Source organism: Doryrhamphus excisus, chromosome 19, assembly GCF_030265055.1.
Source record: "Doryrhamphus excisus isolate RoL2022-K1 chromosome 19, RoL_Dexc_1.0, whole genome shotgun sequence".
NCBI classification, from domain to species: domain Eukaryota; kingdom Metazoa; phylum Chordata; class Actinopteri; order Syngnathiformes; family Syngnathidae; genus Doryrhamphus; species Doryrhamphus excisus.
In genome coordinates, this window is record NC_080484.1 from 4292643 (window position 1) to 4312941 (window position 20299).

At 41.8% G+C, this 20299-nt stretch overlaps 1 protein-coding gene across 4 annotated transcripts in view; it reads right to left on the minus strand.

Annotated features, from left to right (window-relative positions):
• The window catches only part of sptan1 (spectrin alpha, non-erythrocytic 1), a 43553-nt gene that overhangs the window by 20170 nt on the left and 3084 nt on the right, over positions 1-20299 (minus strand). For 2 of the 4 annotated variants that reach the window (XM_058057248.1, XM_058057247.1), the window contains exons 2-27: positions 16229-16468; positions 15791-15916; positions 15294-15434; positions 14762-15042; positions 14531-14675; positions 14294-14448; positions 13612-13747; positions 13430-13531; positions 13144-13281; positions 12894-13004; positions 12717-12794; positions 12486-12641; positions 12170-12374; positions 11484-11665; positions 11151-11394; positions 9397-9519; positions 9109-9326; positions 8094-8186; positions 7788-7922; positions 6346-6494; positions 6137-6193; positions 3272-3470; positions 2048-2152; positions 1941-1976; positions 1823-1858; positions 513-560 (exon numbers count right to left, since the gene is read on the minus strand). In XM_058057248.1, the coding sequence (XP_057913231.1) occupies positions 513-560; positions 1823-1858; positions 1941-1976; positions 2048-2152; positions 3272-3470; positions 6137-6193; positions 6346-6494; positions 7788-7922; positions 8094-8186; positions 9109-9326; positions 9397-9519; positions 11151-11394; positions 11484-11665; positions 12170-12374; positions 12486-12641; positions 12717-12794; positions 12894-13004; positions 13144-13281; positions 13430-13531; positions 13612-13747; positions 14294-14448; positions 14531-14675; positions 14762-15042; positions 15294-15434; positions 15791-15916; positions 16229-16465 (3636 nt within the window). In that variant the 5' untranslated portion in view covers positions 16466-16468. The remainder of the gene's footprint in view (positions 1-512; positions 561-1822; positions 1859-1940; positions 1977-2047; positions 2153-3271; positions 3471-6136; positions 6194-6345; positions 6495-7787; positions 7923-8093; positions 8187-9108; positions 9327-9396; positions 9520-11150; positions 11395-11483; positions 11666-12169; positions 12375-12485; positions 12642-12716; positions 12795-12893; positions 13005-13143; positions 13282-13429; positions 13532-13611; positions 13748-14293; positions 14449-14530; positions 14676-14761; positions 15043-15293; positions 15435-15790; positions 15917-16228; positions 16469-20299) is intronic. The other 2 variants (XM_058057251.1, XM_058057250.1) reach the window with 1 other exon arrangement.

Genomic DNA, 20299 nt, shown 5'->3' on the forward strand with positions numbered 1-20299 from the left:
ATATTGCGAAAAGAAAGAGTATTATTAAAAAACAGTTGTAATATTTGGAAAAATAAATTTACAAATAAAAATAGGGAAATAAAAGACCAAAGTTGATACTACTAATTGGCTTTTTAACCGATATGACAAAGCTGAGATGTGTTTTTTTTTCTTGAAATATGCTGTATACTGTATGAGTTCTTGGCATACATACAGTATGTGTTGCTTTACAAATGATCACAGTGACCCTTGCAGCCATTCATTTTTTAGTATGTTGCTGAAAAAGCTTTGAAAACCCATGGGAGGTGCATTCAATGACAGAATTAATGTGCATGTGCGTGTGTGTGTGTGTGGTGGCGGTGTGGGGCGTGGAACAGAATATACACATCCCAAAGTTCGTAGTTGCTATTCCCTCTAATCCACACGATACAAAAAAAATATTGACAGCGTTTCAAGTAACAGTTATTCCGTAGTGGTTAAGTCACTTTGTTGCAGCACAAACTATTTAAAACATCTCAAATGAGGTGTCTTACCTTGATTGTGTTGAAGTTAGCGGTTGTTTGAACGGCCAGACGTATGTTCTATGAGTGGGAAAAAAAAGAGGGCAGAGAGAGGGAAGGTCATCATCATCATCATCATCATCATCATCTAAAGCTGGGCAACAACGGCTCAAAATAAGAGATTGGACTGTATTTAAACACATCAAATATTGACTAGTTTGTTACAAGCAATAATAGCCTTCAGCGGCATGCTCTTGGTTTAGTTAAGGCCAGTTAACAGAGTTAACAGTCTACAGGCTACTTACTAACTCAACTCAAGTAACACTAATTATAGCTACATCATGTTTTTCAATCATCTTGTTTTGTTACTTGCACTTTAGTGTTCCCTTTGAAACTAGTTTTACACTTACGTTTACATCACTTACTCACCGAAATTGATTTACTTTTAACATTTTTGTCATGTGAAAGGACATGTACATTTCCGGTGTGAAGCCGGAAGTTTATAAGAGACCAATTAATTTCTGTCAACATTTCCAACACTTTTACTTTGTTCGTGAAGTCATTTTGTTATGTCACTGTTTTTATCAATGTGCATTTCTTTAGTTAGCTCCTTTATTATCAGGGAAAAGGGCGTTGACCAAAACTGACAAAAATTGTTGTTTAAAATTATGTAAAACATTCTACTTTGTCAAAAAATGTATGACAATATTGTCTGCTTATTTATATGGCATCAACTAATGTATAAAAATATACAGTACCCCCCCGTACTGGATGTCATCATCTGTATTTTGTATTTCCAGCATTTTGTTCATGTTCTGGTGTAACAAGCATATTGGCTTTGTTTGGCTTGAAGTAAGCGATGAAAAGAAATGTTATAACAATGAGCTCTCTCAAGACACATTTACACTGCATCTGTGATCGGTATTGGTATTGGCCGATGTCACTCATGGATTATCAGTGATTGATATCGGCAGCATAAAATCCTGATGTGAACACCCCTAATATTTTCAAATATTATGCCCATCTTTGAGGTGTGGTGGAAATGGAATCAGACCGAGCAGGAATTCTTTGACCCAGCAAAAAAAGTTGGTGGGATTTTGTCAAAAGCATGTTTGGGAAAAAAAGTCAAGCATTATCATTACTATTCCAGCACTACGCATGTTATGGATATGCATGTTGGTAAATGCCAGTCCTTGTCTGAGATACAAATAACCAAAACATGACATGGCACAGGTACAAATGCTAGATGGAAGTTTGCAGTCATTACTTTTTCTATTTACACACCAAATTGTCTTTCACAGGCATGTTTCCGTGTATTCCATGTAACTACTATTCATATTTACCTTCCATGGAGATGCAGTTTTGGAATCAGCTTCATCCTGTTGAAGAAATAGGATGAAGTCATGGTTGCCGAATGCATTGCTTTGTCTGACATAGCAAGCACAATGCCATGTAGCTTACCATCCTGCCGGGCGCCGCACCCAATGCTTCTTGTTGCTGCAAATGGAAGTAGAAAAAAGTCATGGTCAAGTTGAATAGGAGCATGGAGAGAGGTAAGTCAATCTTACCTGAGCTTGAACCATGGGCGCCTCCTCAGCCATGAGGCCTTCCGACTCCAGCTCAGATGCCACTCTGTTGATGTCCCTCAGGCGTGACTCGTTGGCCTTAAGGTCCTGTAAAGCAATAAAACAAAAACAGCACGTTTTGTCTTTTGCAAAGTGGTCATGGTTCGCTTTTAGAAAACAATCTGTTCAATTCCCAAACAAAAAAGGTGCAGTTCAGACCCCAGCTAGTATCTTTATTGCTGGGGTTCCCAAACTTTACCAACTCAGGGCCCACTTGAAAATCTAAAAAATGTCCGTGGCCCACCTTTGTCCTCGTCTCGGAGCACTTTATTTTTATAATTACTATAATTAATTCTCATACTTCTCATAGAGACTTGACGTTCTCTTGGTAGGTGCTAGCATGGTAGCCGTTAGCATGTTAGCACTTAAGCTAATTTACTCATGTCTACAGGCAAATACACACATGGCATTATGCAGGGAGGTTCTTGGACCTGACCCTTATCCACTGTCCTAAGAACTTAAAATACAACCACTGTATTACATTCAGCAGGCCTTTGCACATTTGTGATTCAGTAAATTCTAAGCAAATTCATATATTTTGGGTCCAAAACAAATGTATTCTATTACCTCTGAATAAGTCACTACAATTTATAAATACGTGCTTATAGAGGTAAAATGTATAGCATACATCTACCACAACTTTTACATATTTAACTCATTATGATTCACCGACAATGTTTTATCACACTTTATACAGCAGTCTTGAATGCACAATAATTGCTGTGAGATGCCGTATGCCAGGGGGAGGGGTGGGGTTTATAACAAAAAAGGCAAAAGAGCCCAATAAGGTGGCTGAACAGCCGCGGGTTGCCCACAACCGCCCGAGCCCTTGACCCCGATTCCATCACTTTGTGGATCCTCTTACATTATAATCCATTAGCGACACAATTTCTACTTCAAATTTGTTTAAGTGGGGGGGTTGGAGACAAATCTAATCTGGTAATTACACAAGTCACTTTTATTGCAAATCATCCCAACATGGAGGACGAAATCAACGTCAAGCAGCAGGAGTGTTTGGAGAAGAGGATTCGAGTCGTGTGTCCAAAATAAAAATTTTTCTAGGTGTACCAATTCTTTGTAGATTTTCGCCCATTCGCTGGTAAGCGTGAAACAACTCCAATGAAAGACAGGGATCTCATATGTGATTCATTGTTAGGGATGACTTACCTTCTGGAAATCGTCAAACTTCTTCTGTAGGACCTCCACTTGCTCCAGGTCTGAGCCCACCTCTTCATTGGTGAGGGCGTTTTCCTTCTCATTGATCCACTGCTGAAGCTCGTTGGCTTCCCGGAACAACATAAACTTCTTACAGCTCTTCTCCAACATGTCCTTGCGTTTCTCCCCAAGATCTAAAAGCGTTCCATACCTACAAGGACACAATTATGCCGTATAAAAGAAGGAAATGCTGCACAATAAAACTCTTGACATGCGATGCGCTACTCCCATAATGAACATGACTTCAACATAAATCCGTCATGAAAATGTGATGAATACATATTGGCTATGTCAGCATTTCTAGCACAAAAGACATTGCACACTCAACTTTTTCCGTACTTTTGATACATCATCTGATCAATCATGACTAATAATGATGTGCGATGCTTCACTTGGATCTCAGAGAAGCAGAGTGTAACCTAGGAGATGTAGACATGTCCCCCAACACGTGAAAATGTGCCAAGAAGATTACATTACATTAGATTAAGGTTCCAGTAGCAGCAACGCCCATTGACATGAATGAGCCAGTATGCCAAATGTATTCAAAGGTTATTATTATCGTCACATTTGTGGATGATTTGGTCTCAAAACATCGTCCATTTGGTGAAGGCTAGTTTTATACCATGCACTGTCATTAAGCATGGTTTAAGCATATGTGCAATATGTGACCGAAAATGGTCCGCAAGTCCTGCTTCCGTTTAGTGTACAATATAGTGAGTGCATCATGCATTGTTCCTGCATGGGTATGCATTGTCACCACCACTTCCCGCATGTGTGCCGTTATTTGGGCCTGTTTTGTCTTGTGTGACACCACGCATCACCCCTAGCGTCATTCATTCCTCTATTTGCAAGGGACCTACAAGACATAGAAGCTCTCATTGCACAAAAGAAAAGGTGACTAGAATGCAGAAGGAAGGCATAACCCGAACTAACTCGCATGTGGATTTCCTGATCCAATATACCAGTACATAAAAAAATGTGCACCACAAACTAGAAGTGTCCTGTCCAAACTTAAAATAATATCTACAGGTCTTTCGATAGGTCCAGGTCCGTATGCTCCCCTGGAACGAGCCCACAAACGTGAGGTTAGGTCTCAGCAGCTTTACCCATACATTCATTTATGAAGGAGTCACCGCCCTCTGACCACTTTCAGAAAGTTACATTTGCACTAGAGCAGTGATTCCCAAAGTGGGGGCCTCGGTGGTACTGCAGGTGGGCCATGAGAGGTCATTAAAAATTATTAATTTTTGCAAATATTTTTAAAATCATTTTCATTGTAAAATATTTATTGCACGATAAAAAAAATATTTATAGGCCCAAGTAATAACCTAGTGAGTGTTATTGACCTGTCACAATATTTTAGGAACCTTATACAGCTTATGATTGGAACGTAGCTCTCTGGTCATCATGCCAGTCTTGAATGCAGTTATGAAAAGTATGAGAATTAATTCTGTCTTGTGTGTACACCACAGATTAAAAGTTTGGGCTTCCTTTATCATCCTGCTTTCATTTCAATCCTGAATCCTGAACCTCGGGCCCTCTGTGCCACGCCACCAAGCAATGCCGTGCGTATCTTACATAAGGAATTTAGCAATAAAGCTGACATGCTGAAATGCAAACAGTTAGCATGGTAGCAGCTAACAAGAAAGTACCGAGTCTCAAAAGTGTTGAGGCAGTCCCATAGCGTCCATACATCATGCCATGTATGTATTTTCCTTTAGACATGAGCAAATTAGTTAAAATGCTAACATGCTAAGAGTAGCGTGGTCACCAGGCACCAGGTCCCAAAAGTGTTCAGGCAGTCCCGTAGTGTCCTGACATAATGCCATGTATGTATTTGGCTTTATACATGAGTAAATTAGCTAAGATGCCAACATCCTAAGAGTTAGCATGGTAGCATCTAGCAAGAAAGCACCAAATCCATAAAGTTTTAAGGCAGTCCCATAGTGTCCCTCCATCATGCCATGTGTATATTTGCCTTTAGACATGATTAAATTAGCTAAAATGCTAACATGCTAACAGTCATCATGCTAGTACCTAGCAAGAGAGCCTCAAGTTATGCTTTCATTTCAATCCTGAATCTTAACAATATAATAATAAAGTTAATTTAAGTGTTGTGAGGACGCAGCATTTCGTCTATGTACAGTTTATAGGACAAAGGTGGGCCGTGGACATTTTTTAAACTTTCAAGTGGGCCCTGAGTTGGTAAAGTTTGGGAACCCCTGCGCTAGAAGCGAGCTAAAACGTTTGGGGCCCCAGTGGTTTGTACAATCTCCAAATAAAGTGTCTTTGCTCTTTGCCAACGAATGCATTGATACTTTGCTCAGTAATTGAATGTTGACATGGCACACACACACACACACGGAAAAGAACAAATAATTACTTGAGAGTGGGGTGTACAGGAGTTAGGGATGGGCAAACTTAACGCAGTGGATTTTGGAGTTTCATCAAAGTAAAGTTTGTTTTCATTGAATAAATATTGTATGTAATACAGTACACGTAAAGTACTGTGGAAGTACTTTTAGGCCAGAATTTGTATTTTCTGACTTTGTAGAATTTGTAGTTTCTTTCACCATTCTGTCCGGATTCTGCATTTCTTCTTTTGATTAAACAAGGAATTGTGTTTGTTTTGTGATAAAATTGTTTTTTTTTGTTGTTGTAGGAAACACTATTTGAATCCTTTTGAAAGCTATGCAAAAAGTCAACAAAGAAGATAAGCATGGATTAATTTGGTGGAATGCCCATCCCGAACTAGCATGGTAGAAATGTGGTAAGAAAGAACACAGGGCATGGAAGTAGACACTAGTTCCTACTCACAGCTCTTCAACCTGCTTCATGCGCATAGACACGCTGCAGGCCTCTTTGGTGACAAGCCTTACCAATAGCAAGGCAAGATTACATTGTTAGATGCAGAAAAAGGACAAAAGAGGAGACAGACATGTTTTAAGTTAAAAAAAAAGTAACAGCAGAAAAGAAAGTGCTTAAGGGGGAGGAAAAAAAGAAGTACTGTTAAATGTTGGTCTTACTGATTCTCAATTTGGTCTTGGCGAAGTCCAATGCTTCCATGTTCATCCAGAAGGTTTTCCCTGGAAGAGGACTGATTGGGATCCAGCTTCTTCACATACGCAGCAGGAACAAATCCTTGGCGGTCATTCACCTCGACTTTCCACCAGTCCTTAAGCACAGAAAATATTTGCTTCAATAAACAGTTAAAAAAGGAAGACTGAGCTGTCATAGCGTCCACCATAATAAATCAGTATTGATACAACAACATTGATATGGCGGTATTAATAGCGACAGGGTGATACATCCAAAGTGTATGAAGGAGAGATATCGCAGGAGAGATACCTTCGGCTGTAAGACGCTATAATAAATACTGCTCCAAAAATTCTGTGCAGTAACTGTGCAATTAACCATGCAATAAACGGTACGCCTGTGACATGGTCAACACGTATAGAACTGTATCTAATTTCTGATTTGTGTTACCCTGTTTTCGTACCACACTACTGTGTGCTACTGTAAACCTAAAACTTTCCCTTGTGGGAATAATAAAGGCATATCTTATCTTTATGGAAAAGTGGGATTTTGCATTTATTTGCATTTTGCTTTGCTTTTTTAATGAAGAAAATATGTATTTTGTGTTTTGGCTTGAGTTGGTGGATTACCGTGATATTTTTGCCCCAAGTTATCATACCGTCAGGTTCTCGTACCGGCCCGTGCCTCCACTGACACATTAGCTCCGTCAAATCGGAATCGGCTGCACTCATGCAGCAACACCACTTGCATAAAATATTGCTACTACTCATTTTCTACCGCTTATCCTCACGAGGGTCGCGGGGGTGCTGGAGCCTATCCCAGCTGTCCTCAGGTGAGACTGGACTGGTGGCCAGCCAATCACAGGGCACATATAACAACCATGCACACTCACATTCATACCTATGGACAATTTGGAGTGGCCAATTAACCTAGCATGTTTTTGGAATATGGGAGGAAACCGGAGTACCCGGAGAAAACCCACGCATGCCAACTCCAGAGACGGCCGAGGGTGGGCTTGAACTCTGGTCTCCTAACTGTGAGGTCTGTGCGCTAACCATTCGACCGCCGTGCAGCCCGTACGAAGATTTAATTTTATTTGTATTTTTGACTTAGAAAATTGTCACATCACCAAGTATGACTTGTATGACCACGATTTGTGTTGCATGAATGCTAACAGTTGTACATGCAGTGTAATTAGGCACCTTCCGCCATCTAGAGGAAGAACATGTTCTGTTAGTGACTAGCATAGACAAACAAAGATATATTATTTCTAGTCATGTATAACAATTTTGAGACTAATTATCACCTGACAGCTCTATATCGGTATTGGTAATGAAGTGCCGGACAATATCGGATGAGTACGAAAGCAAATAGCGAGCATCTCTAGCTCTCTGTTAAATGTCATTGTGTGATGCACCGATTTCATCTTTACCTTGTTGGTGCTGTTTAGAAGGGTGAGAATGTCTCCCTTCTTCATGGTAACTTCACGGGGGCTCTTTTCCTGGTAATCATACAGGGCCAGGACAAGCTCCTTCCCAGTCTCATCATCGGTTGGTGCAACTTGTTGCTGTTCATTCAAAAGGGTACACAAGAATAAAGGATGTTTATCTTTAGATTTTAGAACTTCAACTGGGATGTCAGGAGAGGAGAGGAGGGTAAAAAGACTTGGCAGCTATGGATTTGCTTCAAAAAAACTTTCTGTGCAAATGAGAGAGTGTAATGTAGCTTTTTTGTTTACCCTGCAAGTGATAGCCTGTTCATTCAGAGCCTTGATGCTACTTCCGTAGGCAGTTAGGTCAGACATCAGCGCCTCATGTTTCTTCAGTAGAGCCTGGAAATACAAGACATAATAATAATAATATTAATAATAATAATAACAGCTTTTTCACCAAACTAATATGACATAATTTGCAACTTTATTCTTTTCGTTAATATTATTGCAAAAATGATTGCGGAAATTGCGAAAATGACATTTTTCTCATATTATTATGAAATAATGCTGTTTCATAACACTGATTTTGACTTTATTCTCATAATATAACATTTTTCCCCAAACATTTTCCAAAAATTGGAACTTTGTTACCAATATTACGGAAATTATAGTATTATGCCGTTATGCTTGGAACATTTGTCATAATGTTCCATTTTATATATTAATATTACAACTCTATTGTAATATTTCTACTTTATTCTAGTAAACTGACTGTTCTTTTGTCTTTTTTTTCCCTTCTAGTTTTTGTTTAAGTACATTTTCAAAATGCGTTGAGAAAAAAAGAGGGAAAAAAATATGAGAAAAAGTCACAGGCCGTAAATGGCAACATTGTCAACACTTGGTCCCCATAATATTTGGACTTTATTGTCAACTATATCACAACTTTTCCCCAACCTAGTCATCCAAAAAATTGTCATCCAAACTTTGTTTCTTTTGTCACTAATATTGCCAAAAAACAATTAAAAAATGATGACGTTATATGCTTGTTTTTTCATATATGTTTTTTAATATAAGGACTATGCTAATATTTCTACTTTACACTAGTAAATTAATAAATTTCCGCTCTTTTTGACATTTTTCTCAAAAGTCACCATTCATATCAGATCAGATCTGAGGCCAAAAAGGTAAAAAAAAATGTAATCAGGATCAAATGCCAATAAAATCAGCTTGTGATCAGATGCCGAATACAGATCAGGACCTCCCTAATGATAAACTTGAATACTAACAATGTTTTTCCCCTTCTGAAACTGTGTCCACATACCTCAGCAGAGTCTTCATCTTTACCGTAGTCTGTGCTCCCCACAATGGGTTCCTTCTCCCTCATCCAAGACTCGGCCTCATTGGCGTCAGCAAAGTATTGCTGGGCCTGCAGTGAGTCTTCAAGGTCCTGTCGTCTCTGGACGGCCTTGGCCTTCAGAACGTCCCAGCGTCCATGAAGCTCAGACAGTTTGGCTTTCACATCCGCACCGGCAAAGTGTCCTGAAGATGGGCGTGCATAGATATTAGCTCCCATACATTGGACAGGAAAACAAATGCAAAAAATGAATACCTTCATCCACCATGGCCTCTCCTTTCAAGGAGACTGCCTTTATACGAGGCTCATGACCCGTGATCTCAGCCTGGAGGGCCTGGTGCTTCTTCAGCAGATTCTGGACACCAATTAGATCTTTGCCTAAAGAAACGATGATTAATCAATTATCCAAGTAATTGACAACTATTTTGGTATTCAAGTCATCCTTTTTTTATTTAAAAATGTAAATATCTTCTGATTGGCCGCGGAAATGAGATTTATAAACCCTTTGCAGTTTTGAAAACAGACCTATTATCTTTAAGCAAAACAAGATGTTTACACACATCAGCTTTTCCTTTGGGAAACAGTGGTCGACCTTTCCTTTTTTTGTGTGTGTGTCCCGTCCAGCCATTGGGGCAGATAGTATTGATCTAAATGCCCTTACATGCTAAACAGATTTGCTCTGTGTCGGGAAAGGTGTAAGTTACAACTTCGCTGTACTATGAAATTTTATTTGCTGTTATTTGATGTTTTTGTTATGCATATTTGGAGCGGCCGGACCGGAGCAAGAAGAAACACAGACAAGAAGAAGAAGAGAAACTGGGGTGGGGGTGGGAGGAGAGACAGTAGAGAGAGAGAGACAAACAGGACCGCATCAGTTAAATGTCAATGATGGGTAAAGGTCACAATAGAGATGATATCACTGAAATGAAACAGTCCAACTTACCAGTGGCAATAGTAACAATGAAGACATGAACTGTGATAGTAAACAGAATTACAGCCATACAGTTGCAGTAATTAAAATCTCACAGTAATTAAAATCTCACTGCTTGACATTATTACTGTAATAATAGCATACCAATAGCATAAAGACATCAAGGATAAGACGGTAGATTGTGTAGAGAGGCACCCATGTGCTGTGAGTGCGCATATGGAGGTGTGTACTTCTGTTGGTGTGCATATTCATATATGTGTGCGTAAGTGTGCTCATATGCGTGAATGCGTGTGTGTGAATGTGTAATTGTCACTGAGAATGACAAAAGGAGAGGGACTGCCTTCTACCACCCAGTACACCCCGCCCCGCGCAGCCAGGTCAAGCTCTCACCGCCAGAGATCCACTGGCCCCGTGGGTGCAAAGCCAGGACCGACTCACCAAAACCCGCCCCCGAAGCATTCCCCCGAAGAGACCAGCAAGTGGCCATGGAGGAGCAATCCCAACCATCAACCAGCAGGCCGGAGGAGAGCCACACCCCGGAGATCGGCGGGAGACCATACCCCACTAGGGCAGAAGGGCATCGAGGGCCACACACCTGCGGGCACAAGGGCGCCCCCGCCAACCGGAAGGGAGCCTGCACACGGCCGGAGGCGCCGCCCCTCTGCCCCCCCTCCACCCCCCAGCAAGCGGAACCCATCCCCAGATCCGGACAGCCCCCCACCAACCCTCACCAGAACCTCCAGGGGGTCAGCCCAGCAAGAAGGGACAGAGATTCCCGGCACCCACCCGCCCCCCGGGAAGAATTAAGGCATATTTGCTTCCAGAACTCAGGGTCACAGCTTGTATATAAATCTAGGTTCCATTTGGAGACTGGAATCCGACGGTGTTGTCACACTTTGAAAAAAGAATGTACAGCTTGGATAATGTTTGGGGAGCGGATACGTTTAAGAATTGATCAATGGTGGGAATGGTGGTCGACATTTCTACTGGAGTTGAACAATAAAGATATGCAAGTTGCATACAAGACGACAAATGGCACAGATTTATAAATTTTGATGATTATGGTCAATGTTTTTACCTCTGTTTGTAGAGGCAGCAATGGGCTCTTTCTCACGTATCCAAGTCTCCTCATCTTCTACATCTCGGAAAAGCTGTTGTAGCCGAAGAGAGTCAGCCAGCTTCTGCTTGCGTGCAGCCATGGGCTCACGAAGGGCTTCGTAACGAACGACTAAAGCATCCTGCTTCTTCTGGATGTTATCGGCATCAAAGTGTCCAGCCTCTTGGAACTGTCGAGCCTGGATTATAATTCCATCAATCCGATCCTGATAAAGTCAAAGTATATATACAATTAATTTTGGAAACAAATATCCAAGTAGTTACTTCATGACAAGTCATGATGGTATGTGCATACCTGGTGGGCAGTTATATCAGCCTCAAGGAGTGCATGCTTTTTTTGAAGGTTCTGAACGCTGGTTAGGTCTTTGCCATAGTCGTCTGAGGTCAAGTGACCCTCGACCTCATAGAGCCACAACTCGATGTCCTCCACATTCCTGTTAAATTGCTGCTGTTGGTTGGCCTCACGGAGCTTGATGCCTGGGACAAACCAGGGAAAGCGCATCAAGTATGTTCACACTGTAGGTATTATACTGCTGCTGAGTATCTCCCCCATTCCATAGTTTGATTCCACATACTGAAATGCTATGGCTTTTTAACGTTGTCTTAGCATATTAGTGTTTCAAATTTAGTTCTTCCCTGAGATCATATTGGATGACATTTTTCGTTAATAGGTTATTTTTAGCCATATGCATTATTTTAGCTGTTTGAAGATGAACTATATCAGCAAGTTTAAGTATTTGTGATTTTAGAAATAAGGAGTTAGTGTGTTTTCTGTAGGCGGCATTATGAATTATCCTTATTGATCTTTTTTGCAGTACATTTAACGAGTGAAAATTGCTTTTATACTTAAGAATATTTGGAATGTACTAAGAATGCACTCAGAATTTTTTTGAATGCACTCCAAATATTCCGATGAAATTCTCATTCCGCCCCCAGTGTGACTTGGGTTAAGGCAATTAAAGGATGTGTTTCCAGCCCTACCTTTCAGCTCAGTGGCTTCCAGCAGTTTCTTCCACTGGGAGCTGACCTCTTCCATGCGACAGGCCACCTCATTGGAGGCGTAATGTTTCCCATCAAGCAACTCTTGTCCGGACTTTTGTAGCGCATCAATGCGGCTCTGGTTGGCTGACAGCTCTGCTTCAAAGGCCTGGTGTTTCTGCACCTTGCCTTGCAAGTTGGAAGGGTCCTGTAGTCAAATCATAAAGTCAGGGGTCGCATGCCACAACCTTCATCCATACCATTTCACTGCCCCTCAGTGAAATCCTTGTACTCCACTTTCATCTCATCAGTCCATCACCTTATAAGCTTCATCACTGGCAGTCTTCATCTTCTCATTGATCCAGCTCTTGAGCTCATCAGAATCCCTGAAGAACTGCTGAAGGTGGAAAGAATCCTCCAAGGCCGAGCGACGAGACTGAGCGCGCTCATGTAGGGCATTGCGACGACTGAGAAGCTAAAAATATGTGAGAAATCAAGTCATCTGTGAAGTGGTCTTAACCAGCCATTAGATGAGGAAGATGGGACCTACAGCATCTCTGCGGGTAGCCACATCCTCTTTGGCGTAATGGTTGTTCTGGATGAGCTTAGTTGCAAATTCATCTAAAGCCTGAGGATGTACAAAGAGGTCAAAGTTGTATCCTGCAACGTCTGAGGTCACGACAAACTTTGAACTTTGAACAGTGAAAGATATTGGAAAATAATTTACCGTGATCTTCTCTTCCTGGGCGCTGAGAGACTTCTCAAAGTCTTCATGCTTCTTCAGCAGCGCCTCCACACTATCCAGGGAATCGCCAAGATCTTCATTCAGAAGGAAAGCCTGAACGATGATGAAACACCATCAGTCATACATTAACACTGCAGTCCTCTATACCTAAATGTGATTTATATCAAAGACTGGGACGACCACCCGTGTGCTCCCACAGAAAGAAAGACTAAACATGCTCATCATCAGCTACCTCTTGTTTGCTCATCCAGTTGTCCACTTGCTCGGTGTCCCTGTAGAAGAGCTGGAGGTCCATACACTGCTCATACTGCTGCCTGCGAAGCTCCCACAACTCCAACAAAGACTCCTTCTCTTCAGTCAGGACACCCAGCTGTACACATCAAATACGTTTATTTACTCGGTGGGACGTAAGCGCAAACAGTTACGACTGTGAACGCAGAGTGTTCAACAATTCCAAGTTCAACCCCAATTGTCTTCAAAATTTGCCTTTCAGTAAAAACGTATGTACCGACTTTTACCTTTTCCTTGACTTCCTCGGAAGCATAATGTCCTGTGTTGAGCAAATCGCGGCCGGCCTCGTCAGTGGCCCTGAAGCTGTCCTCGTGGGCATCGATCTCTCCCTGTGTGACATCATTACACCATCGCTCATTCATTGTCTCAGGTTGCACACGACTGCAGATGTTGCACAAGGGGAATGTACTTTATGCTCCTGATGTCGGTCTAGCAGAGCCTCGGCGCCTGCGACATCATTAGCGAGTTCATCTGCGTTAATGAGGGCCTTCATCTCCGTCACCCAGCTTGTAAGATCCCTGAAGTCTGCAGTGAAACGCTGAAGCCTAAACATTGAGAGAAGAAACCCTTAACTTCTAAACTACGGTCCGGGGGTCACATCCGGCCTGCCAAGTGTTTGAATACGGCCTGCCCATTCTTTCCAAAGTATTTCATTTAAACTCAACACACAACCTGGCATCATGGCTTGTGCCAACCCTTTGATGGTTAAAGTATGGTATCGCTGGCAGTGCGTCGAGATGTGTATCAAATGGTCTCAGTGCTGAGATCACACCCCTACTATTCAGCATGTTATTCATTCATTCATTCATTTTCAACCACTTGTTCCTCACGAGGGTCGCGGGGGGTGCTGGAGCCTGAATCTTATAGTAAAGAAAATACGGTAATACAGACATAATTTTTCATCTGTTCTTTTAAAAATATGATTGATAACATGCACGAGTTGGTGGTGGTGTTCTTATATATTTTTATATTTTAAATGTTTAAAAAAGCTCCCTGGCCTAAATATGCAAATTGTACGATGACTTGATCGACCCCCATCCCCGCAACCCAAGCCCACAGATAAGATTGCAGTCCTGTGGGTAACACTGTACCGGTAAGCATCATTAAGGCGTCCATGGCGCTCATCGGCCAGACTGTGAATCCGCTCCCAGTTGGTCACAAGTTCATCTTTCTTGAGGTGGATCTGGGAGGCATTTTGGGGATGTGTTTGCTGCAAATGCTCTGCATCACCACCAAGTGTGTTGACCTGATGAAGAAATAGAAATGAAGTAACTCATACATCTCTGACCTAATCTCAAATCTCAAAAAATACACATGGAAATTCTTGCCTTGTCTTTCAGAGCATCCAAATCTCTCTCCAGACCCTCATGCTTACGGAGGAGAGCCTGTACACTGGCCAGATCACGTCCAAAGTCATCAGAAGCCATCAGCTGCTCCTTCTCCTTAATCCAACTGATTGTCTCGTCAACATCCCTGGTGGTAAAATACAACAGACGGGTTGATAATGACACCAATCGTGCTTTCAGAATAACCAAAGATTGAAGAACACTATTGTTTACCTGTTGAAACGCTGTACCTCAGCAGCTCCAAACAGCTTCCCTTGTCTCTGCTGAGCCAGGCCCTTCAGGCGCTGCCAGGCAGCATTTACCTCATCCTGCTTGGAAACGATGAGTTCCACCTCAGGATGCTCCTCTTGTTTCAGCTTGGCCGCCAGCTGGTTCACTTCATTCACTCGCTCCTCGTGCGCGGCCAGGTCTGTCTGGAACTCCTCAAACTTCTTCTGCAGAAGCTCCACATGCTCAAGGTCCTGTCCCAACTCCTCTGAGGTGGCTATAGCCTCCTGGGGAGTACCCACATCGATGGGGATACCGTCACAGACTTGACATTAGAAATATGGCTGGCAAAGTTTCAGCAAATTTCAAAGTCGGGTCAAATATTTTTGTTCTTCACAAAGATACCGTAAACTTCAAGTTCAAGTTCCATCACTTAAATGTACACCACCGTGTTTCTGCACTTGTGCATAACTGGGGGATGAATGGGTGGAATCAAACGTACACTAAAAAGTAAAAGACTGACAAATCCATCTGGTACCTTGTCACTGATCCAGCCCAAGGCATCTTCACACTCACGGATGTACTGGACCAGTTTTTGAGCATTCAGCAGATGCATCCCCTTCTCCTTAGTCCTGAGCAGCAGGAGATCCCATAGACGGCGTAGCTCCTCCAGGCGGTTCTAGTCCGAGAAAAGGTTGATTAACACATGTTAACTCCACCGAATTTGAATTATATAATATACACATACTGCATATACACACACATATTCATAACCAAACATGTCTGAAAGATTCAGGTTCCACAGCATTCCAAAAAAAGAAAGTTATCCACACCAATCCCACCTACCAGAAGATACTCAGCCATATTAACACTTGAAACTATGGGTCTCTGTTGTGTCCGGTAAGGCGTGTAGGACTGGGTAAGATGTAACGTGAAAAGAGCATTCTTTAAAAATGCTGTCGTCTTAATGTTGTTGTCTACCTGTCCCGTCAGTATAGATTATTCTACATTGATCAATACACGGTGGTGTCTTACTCGAATGGTCTCAGAAGCAAAATGGCCTTCTGTGATCATCAGGCTTCCAGTGTCATTCAGTTTGATGATGGCCCCAGCATTGGCCTGAACTTCAGCCTCGAAGGCCTGATGTTTCTGCAGCTTTCCCTGGAGAACGTCACAAGAGCAGTAAATGTCATGAAAAAACATTATAAAACATGACATTTGGAAATATTTCACTGTAAAACTTTAGCGACTATGCAGGAAAGTGCTTGAAAGTTCAATGTCCATATGTGTTCAGTTGCCTTTCCTGTTTACTTTGTTGATTCACATTGCAACTCATGAATGAAAAATGAATGAGAAAGCATGGCCAGTGTGGAGCAAATGCATTATGTAGAACACTGGCTAGCATTTAGCTGCTCTATCTTACAAGGAGTATTTGTGGTGCCAAGGATGGGATGAATTAAGAGCCAGTAATACCTGCAGGTTGGAGGGGTCCTTGTAGTTCTCGTCAGAGGCAATTTGCAACTTCTCCTGGATCCACTTTTCCAGCTCATCGGCATCACGGCGGAAGAACTGGAAGCGGTAAGAGTCTTCCAGCTTCTGACGTCGCATAATGGACAGGTCCTTGAAGCGCCTGTAGCGGTCCAGGACCTGCTGCCGGCGCTCCTGGATGTCCTCAGCCGTCTCCAGAACTTTAACTCCTGCAGTTTCCATTTTCTTTGAAAAACACAACACACATTCATTAAAAAAAGTCGTGGTATTGCCTATAGTGACTGGGTGCTCTAAACGCAGCATCCTTCTACCACTATATTCGCTATCTCTCCTCTGGACATGTCCCAACCATCTCAGTCTGGCCTCTCTGACTCTCTGACTCTCTTATCTCCAAGGCCTCTATCATGTAATGTCCCTCTGATGGATTCGTTCCTGATCCTATCCATCCTGGTCACTCCCAATGTAAACCATCCTCATCTATGCTACCTCCAGTTCTGCTTCCTGTCTTTTCCTCACTCAGTGGCACTGTCTCTAGACCAAACAACATGGCTGGTCTCACCACATTTTTTAATACCTTTCCTTTCATTTTAGCTGAAGCTCTTCTATCACACATCACGCCTGACACTTTCCTCCACCCGTTCCATCCTGCCTGCACAAGCTTCTTCACCTCCTTTTCACAATCTCCATTGTTCTGAACTGTTGACCCCAAGTACTTAAAATTCTCCACCTTCTGTATCTCTTCTCCCTGTAACCTCACTCTTCCACATGGGTCCCTCTCATTCACACACATATACTCAGTCTTGCTATGGCTAATATTACGCTTTTTTTGGCATGAAACCATATGGCTGCTCACAAATGCTGTCCTTAGTCGAGCTTCAACTACTCTTTCCCATAACTTCATTGTATGGCTCATTAGTTTTATACCTCTGTAGTTGACACAACTTAGTTGCACATCACCCTTGTTCTTAAAAATGGGCACCAACACACTTCCCCTTCATTCCTGAGGCATCTTCTCACCACCTAAGATCCTATTGAACAACCCAGTCAGGAACTCTACTGCTACCTCTCCTTAAACACTTCCACACCGTCACAGGTATACCATCTTTATCTTTGCTACTTCCTGGTCCACAGTAGACACCTTTTCTACTCTTCCTTCTCTCTCGTTTTCCTCATTCAGCAACTCTTTAAAGTACAGTGACTGGGTGCTTTTATTTACTCAAAATCAACACAAGAGTGCAAGTTTATAAAGGTTTATAGTGTGTATAAAAGCACTTAATGTGCTGTTCCAACCCCACTTCAACCACTGTCACTTCCTTATGACACGTTCATGTATTATCATTCACAGCAGAGATGCCATAGTTCACAGTCTTATAGACGTATAGCTGCCCTGTTCCCACAAGGCTTTTCTCTGAGCAAGAATGAATGATCATGTTTCAATGTGAGGTCTAGTTACAACCCGATAAATTAGCTTTCAAAAATATTTCCAAAATTCACTGATGCACATTAGGGTTGGGTGATATTTTTTATATACCAGTATAGATTCTTCCCATGATCAGAAAATAACTTATACCGCTACAAATGATGAATGTAAACTAGCAGAGTTGGTGACAGCGTGTCTCGGCGGATATTTAAGATGAATGAAATGCTGTCTTGGTGAGGAGAAGGAACGTTCGTGTGTGGAAGTATTAACCTGGCAGACCGCTCAATAGTGGCACAAAATCATTATAAACACTGAACAATCCCTTCATGACCTAAACAGGTTGAATTGGTGATAAACACTGGCAAACGTTGGCTCAATCTCCCCTTACAGAGGGTGAATGGAAGCTAGCAGGGGTTAGCTTGTGTGGTTGTGTGTACGTGACTCTGTATGCATATTTTCACCTTGTTGTATTTTACAGCTTTAATGTAAGGAAGGTTTTACAGTGCCCGGTGACAACGTGCAGCTTTTTTTTTTTTTTTTACTGTTTTTACCGAATTATTGCCGCTTCAGTAATTCCCCCCAAATATTCTGATTGCCTAAAAATTCAAACTTTGCAGTGCAGTGGAAACACAAACCAAACAACACCGACCAGGAATGATTTCACCCAAGAAAATAAACACCTGGACACAAAAGCTGGTCAAAAAGGGGCTTATGTTTAAAATAGCCATTAAAGAACAGTCGCCTGTTGGAATCACAAAGCACCTTTCTACCCACCCAAAGCTATTTACACCAAACCTGTTAGTCATCCCTCGCTACATCACGCCTCAAACATCACTCTATTGCTTTTTTTTTTTCAAAAAATTCATTAATAAATGATCACTGTTTCGTGGTTGACTGTGGCCTGTTATTCCCCCAAAAATGCATACTTAAGCAAATGTTACGTAATCTTACCTAAATTGTGCATATCAAGCAGAAAAATGCTTGAAATGAACTAAATTACAAATAGTTTCAGGCAACACCCCACTGTCGCCTGCACTGGCCACTAAGTGTCACTAGTAACACACACCAGACTTGATCACTAACACCAGGCTTTAATTATTTTATAATAATTTATCTCACAATCATCATAACAGCAACCCAGGCAACTCCCAATGCCTGATTATATCCAATATACTGGGTAATACACATGTAAAGGTGAGTATGGGGTGTTATTTCATGTCTAATGGGCTCTAATAACGGTAAAAATGTTTCATATTTAGAATAAACAGGTTTTCTATGCTCCAACTATGAAAATATTGCATTTATTAGTAACCTAACATGTAACTTACATGTGTAGTCGTAAACATGCCGGCCTCTGCAACCAGTGCAGCGTGGGTGACACACCGTGGTTGTAGGGCAACCCGCTCTTCTAACTCCTGAACCACTACCGCCCCGCCCCACATTTATCATCACATTATAACCAGACTGCGAAAAGCAAGTTCAGCAAATTCCAGCAACAGTTGACCTTTAACATCTGCCTGGCTGTGCAAATTGGAAGACAAAAGCAAGGCGAAGAATAGATGAATGAGCATGGTGGAACTAGTGTGGTCAGCGGTGCAGCTGGCCAAAAAGTGTCAACAAAGTCATCACATTTCTTTGGATCAAAGATGTTTTATATTCAGTGGCTTTCCTTGGGCTGAACATTACCATTTCAATTCTAGGGATGCACAATGTTACCTTTATTTTTTCCCAAACTAATACCAATAACTTCCTGCTTCAATGATTACAATACCAACAATTTTTTTCCCCCTGGAGCATCCCTTTTAAAAAACGTTCAATTCCATAACCTATAATAACAATGTCAAAGTATCTTATTGGGACTTAAAATCAGATCAAAAGGAAAAGACGCTGATTGGGACATCCCAAGTAAATACCGTAAATATTGCAGTAAAGGGCTCTATGGGTATTTGCAGTGTATAAGGTGATACTTTAATCCTCACACTTTGAACCCTGCAGCTTTTACGATGTTGCAGCTAATGTATGGTTGCATTTTGGTCTCATGACACCTCGTGTGCTTTTGCTTCGCTTCATGTGCGTGCCCTCATCATGGAAAACGTGTGGAAGTGCACGTGATGCTTTTGCTTGTGTCTGCCGATGGATCTTGGCAGAATGGTGCGATAATCGGGAGGTCCACTATCAATGCGGGAGAGAGACTGGCGGGGTGTGTGGTGACAGAATTGTCAGGCTGTTGGATTCCCACACTGAAGAAGATGACGATGGTTTTAGTGCAGAAGGAGGAGGATGAAAATGGCGGTGACAACTTTTCTGGTAGGCTGCTGTTTAATCAGCCATATTGGAAGAAAGTACTTATTGAACTAAAAGTTTTCAAAAATCGTACATTAGTAAAAAAAAATATATAAGGAATTTTATCAACTAAACAGGTTTAAGCCCTTGTTTCTTTTCACATGCCCATGCAAAGAAACCTCTCCCATGTATAAAGAACTAATGCATACATAGCGTGTATAATATGTTATATGTAACGTGGGTCTGAAAAAACGCCTGGGTCTGCCTGTTGAGGCCACATTGAACAGTTTCAGATACGCATACCCTAAAAAGCCACTGCCTGTCAGGCTGATGTAGCTGATAGCGCTTACGCG